Source organism: Oncorhynchus tshawytscha, unplaced genomic scaffold, assembly GCF_018296145.1.
Source record: "Oncorhynchus tshawytscha isolate Ot180627B unplaced genomic scaffold, Otsh_v2.0 Un_contig_3911_pilon_pilon, whole genome shotgun sequence".
Lineage (NCBI taxonomy): Eukaryota > Metazoa > Chordata > Actinopteri > Salmoniformes > Salmonidae > Oncorhynchus > Oncorhynchus tshawytscha.
The window spans coordinates 4,090-9,374 of record NW_024608981.1 but is presented as its reverse complement, the minus strand read 5'-3'; the positions used below and the strand labels follow the sequence as shown (position 1 = coordinate 9,374).

General features: G+C 40.2%; 1 protein-coding gene across 1 annotated transcript; it reads left to right on the top strand.

The window, feature by feature from the left end:
* Positions 1 to 4,387: 4,387 nt before the first annotated feature.
* LOC121844077 (stonustoxin subunit beta-like) lies at positions 4,388 to 4,969 on the top strand (the record flags this gene model as incomplete). Its single annotated transcript, XM_042313952.1, has 1 exon — positions 4,388 to 4,969. A coding segment is annotated over one exon (516 nt), but the record flags the coding sequence as incomplete, so codon positions are not given.
* Positions 4,970 to 5,285: the final 316 nt, after the last annotated feature.

Sequence of the window (5,285 nt, the reverse complement as noted above, 5' to 3'; positions counted from 1 at the left end):
GGCGAGGCGTTCCCCTCAGGGAACTCCACCCCCCCGTTCAGCTGAAACGGTGGCACAGGGAATGCAAAAATATTCTTAGAAATATTTAACCTCCACACATTAACAAGTCCAATACCTCAAATGAAAGATAAACACCTTGTTCATCTACCCAGCGTGTCAGATTTTTAAAATGTTTTTACGACGAAAACACAGCACATATTTATGTTAGACCACCACCAAAACAAAGACAAAAGGCAACCATTTTGTACCACAAAAGATAAAATGACAAAAAGCAGGATTAAAAAAATAAATAATTCACTAACCTTTTGAAAATCTTCATCAGATGACAGTCATATGACATGTTACACAATACATTTATGTTTTGTTCGATAATATGCATTTTATATCCATAAATCTCGGTTTACATTGACGCCATGTTCAGAAAATTCTCCAAAATGTCCGGAGGAATTATAGAAAGCTACGCCAGATAACAGAAATACTCATCATAAACTTTGACTAAAGATACATGTTCTACATATAATTGAAAAGATACACTGGTTCTTAATGCAACCGCTGTGTCACATTTTTTTTTTACGTTACAGAAAAAGCCTACCATGCAATAATCTGAGACGGCGCTCAGACGTAACAATATTTCTCCGCTATGTTGGAGTCAACAGAAATACAAAATTACAACATAAATATTCCCTTACCTTTGATGGTCTTCGATCAGAATGTAGTGCAAGGAGTCCTACTTCAACAATAAATCGTTTTGTTTCATAATGTTCAATTCTAGTGTCCATGTAGTGTAGCAGCATCTGCTACCACTTTCAGCTCAAATGCCCAAAAAATTACTTCTGGTCCAGGATAACTTTGCATCAAAACTTCCAAATTACATATTACAGGTCGACGAAACTGGTCAAACTATGTGCAGAATCAATCTTCAGGATGTTATAAACGTACAAAACGAATGGCATTCCAACCGGGCAATCCTAGTTCATCTCAGGCTGATTGGAACAGACGAAGCACTCCAAACGCATATGCGCTTTCAAGCACATGAATCTTTTGCGACACTGTAGTAATTTCCTTCCCATTAGGTCAAAGTTCACAGCAAATGCTCCATTCTACTGAATGAGGACATCTAGTGGAAGACATAGGAAGTGTTTCCAGATCCATAAGTTGTTGGGAAGGGAGGGGGCAATGACGTCAAAGTTGCCCAAACTTTCAGAATTCCAAAACTAGTTTGGAAGATTGCCTGCCCTGTGAGTTCTGTTATACTCACAGACATAATTCAAATGGTTTTAGAAGCTTCAGAGTGTTTCCTATCCAATAATAATAATAATATGCATTAAATTAGCAATTTAGGACAGATTTTGATGCAGTTCACTATGGGCACGCAATTCATCCAAAGTGAAAATACTACCCTATCTCTAAGTTTTAAAATACCCTCAAATAAAAGGTGACAAATGATTGTCACCTCATATGAAACATTTGATCTGAAATCCAACATGTTGGAGTATAGAGCCACATTTAAAATGTTAGCTTCACTGTCAAAATAGATATGGTGTGGACTGTATACTCAATACAATCTAAATCTGATACCTCACTGTCTGTCTTTTGACTGATACTGCTTTTTAAACTGGTCTGGTCTGTCTACTCAAATATTTGTATTATACATATTCTCTCGACAAGCAATACTTTGATCATTTGTCATTTTAAAATAATGAAACATCCAATTATTAGAACTTCTCTGGGATATGTGGGACAGTATCGTCCCACCTTGCCAACAGCCAGTGAAATTGCAGGGCGCCTAATTCAAAACAACAGAAATCCCATAATTAAAATTGCTCAAACATACGAGCATGTATACCATTTTAACTTGTTATGGCTGCAATCTCACTAACGGGATAAGTGTCATCAACAACCGCTGAATAGCATAGCGCTACGTTCAATAAATATTACTACAAATATTTATATTCATGAAATCATGTCAGATTTTGAAATGATGCTTTACAGCGAAAGCAATCCAAGTGTTTGTGTAAGTTTATCGATCGCACGACAAAACATTAGGTACACTTAGAATCAGGTAGCTTGGTCACGAAAATCAGAAAAGCAATCAAATTAATCGTTTACCTTTCGATGATCTTGGGATGTTTTCACTCACGAGACTCCCAGTGACACAACAAATGTTCCTTTTGTTCGATAAAGATTATTTTTATATCCAAAATACCTCAGTTTGTTTGGCACGTTATGTTCAGAAATCCACAGGAAAGAGCGGTCATGACAACTCAGAAGAAAATTCCAAATAGTTTCCATAATGTCCATAGAAACATGTCAACATGTTTTTATAATCAATCCTCAGGTTGTTTTTAAAATAAAAATCGATAATATATCAACCGCAAATGTCTTTCACAGTAGGAGAGGGAAAAGCATTACCTATCCAAACTCTGTTGAGCGAGCAAAACTCATGTGACCTCAATGCGATGTTATCTTTCTGGCTCATTTTTCAAAATAAAAGCCTGAAACTATGTCTGAAGACTGTTGACACCTTGAGGAAGCGATAGGAAAAGGAATCTGGTTCATATCACTTTAAATCCAGCAAAGGGAGGCTATGGAACATGGAGTTTTCAAAATAGAAGCCACTTCCTGTTTTGATTTTCCTCAGATTTTCGCCTGCAATACCAGTTCTGTTATACTCACAGACAATATTTTGACAGTTTTGGAAACTTTAGAGTGGTTTCTGTCCAATACTAATAATAATATGCATATATTAGCAACTGAGACTGAGGAGCTGGCCGTTTACTCTGGGCACCTTTTCATCCAAGCTACTCAATACTGCCCCTGCAGCCATAAGTTAATGATAAACTTCTTGTAAATCCAGCCACAGTGTCCGATATCAAATAGGCTTTACGGCGAAAGCACACCAAACGATTATGTTAGGTCAGCACTTAGTCACGGAAAACCATACAGCCATTTTCCAGCCAAGAAGAGGGCTCATAAAATTCAGAAATTGCGATTAAATTAAATCACCTTCCTTTGATGATCCTCATCAGATAGCACTCACAGGACTTCATGTTATACAATAAATGTGACATCAACAGCTCTAGAAACTTCAGTGTGTATCCAAATCTACTAAATATGAGCATATTCTAGCTTTTGGGCCTAAGGAGCAGGTAGTTTACTCTGGGCACCATTTTATCCAAGCTACTCAATACTGCCCCCCAGTCCCAAAGAAGTTTTAATAGATATGATAGGTTTAAGGACACTGAAGTATCTGAAAATAAAAAAATATAAACAATATAAAACAACATACTGCCACTATTTTCACCACCAAAGAATAGCAGTGTGGTTTTAATATGATTTGACTCTTTGCAGGCTGTCAGGATGTCTAGTCACAGAGGAAGGCTGTGCTTCTCTGGTCTCAGCTCTGAGGTCAAACCCCTCACACCTGAGAGAGCTGGACCTGAGCTACAATCACCCAGGAGACTCAGGAGTCAGACTGCTCTCTGCTGGACTGGATGATCCACACTGCAGACTGGAGAAACTCAAGTATGTAGAGGGTTTATGTCAATGTTCATATCAGACATGTTGACTTATCAGGCTGGTTAAGACAAACATTCTTACCACCACTTGGACAAGGTTTTATGTTACTGTGTGTGTGTGTGTGTGTGTGGGTGTGTGTGTGTGTCCAGTGTGAAACAAACAGACACACACAGGACACTTTCACACACACACTGGACACAAACACTGAACACACACAAATAAACATTATTGCTTGACTGTGTGTGTGTGTGTCCAGTGTGTGTGTGTGTGAGTTCAGGTGTATCCCTCAATGACTGTCTGTTCTTCTGTTTACCGCTACAGTGTGGAACATGGTGGAGAGTACACAATGAAGCCTGGGCCTAGAAAATGTGAGTGTTGACTGCTGTGAAGAATATGACTAAGAATAAGTCTTAATTCAAGTTAATTCAAAGTCAAAGACCAACATCATTACTTTCTTGGTCATATTAAATATCAGCTGTAGTTCTACAGAAGCAGAAATCAGGGACACCAACGTTTACAAAGAGTTGATTTGACTGTGTGTGTGTGTGTGTGTGTGTGTGTGTGTGTGTGTGTGTGTGTGTGTGTGTGTGTGTGTGTGTGTGTGTGTGTGTGTGTGTGTGTGTGTGTGTGTGTGTGTGTGTGTGTGTGTGTGTGTGTGTAATTAAAAGGAATAAGTGTGTTTTATATTACCATACAGTATAACATATGATCATTCAACAAGTCTCAAGTTACCTTAACTTCTCCTTTTGATACCTAGAAACATCTACATTAAATGAATTAGTGAAAAGTGAGTTAACATTCTAATGTGAATGATGATGATTTCTAATATTGTGTCTGGTTTCGTCCATCAGATGTCTGTGATCTCACACTGGACCTAAACACAGTAAACAGACTCCTCTCTCTGTCTGAGGAGAACAGAAAGGTGACATGGAGGAAAGAGGAGCAGCCGTATCCTGATCACCCAGAGAGATTTGAGAACTGTAGACAGGTGCTGTGTAGAGAGGGTCTGACTGGGCGCTGTTACTGGGAGGTAGAGTGGAGTGGGAGAGAGGCTGTTATAGGAGTGACATATAAAGGAATCAGCAGGAGAGGAAGGAGTGAGGACTGTTGTCTTGGATACAATGACAAGTCCTGGAGTCTGTACTGCTCTGACAACCGTTACAGAGCCTGGCACAATAATAATCTCACTCCCATAGATGTCCTCCCCTCCAGCCCCCACAGAGTAGGAGTGTATCTGGACTGGTCAGCTGGCATTCTGTCCTTCTATAGAGCCTCCTCTGACACACTGACCCACCTGAACACATTCACCTCCACATTCACTGAGCCCCTCTATCCAGGGTTTAGGCGTTGGGGTGATGGCGACTCAGTGTCACTCTGTCAGTGATACACACACACTGTACAAACACAAACACACACACACACACACTGGAGACACACATACACACACTGGACACACACACACATACATACACACTGGACACACACACACACACACACACTGGACACACACACACACACACACTGGACACACACACACACTACACACACACATTGGACAACCACACACATTGGATGGACACACACACGCTGGACACACACACGCTGGACACACACACGCTGGATACACACACGCTGGACACACACACACGCTGAACACACACACACTGGACACACACACACTGGACACACACACACACACTGGACACACACAAACACACTGGACACACTCTGGAACACACACACAAACACTGGACACACACACACAC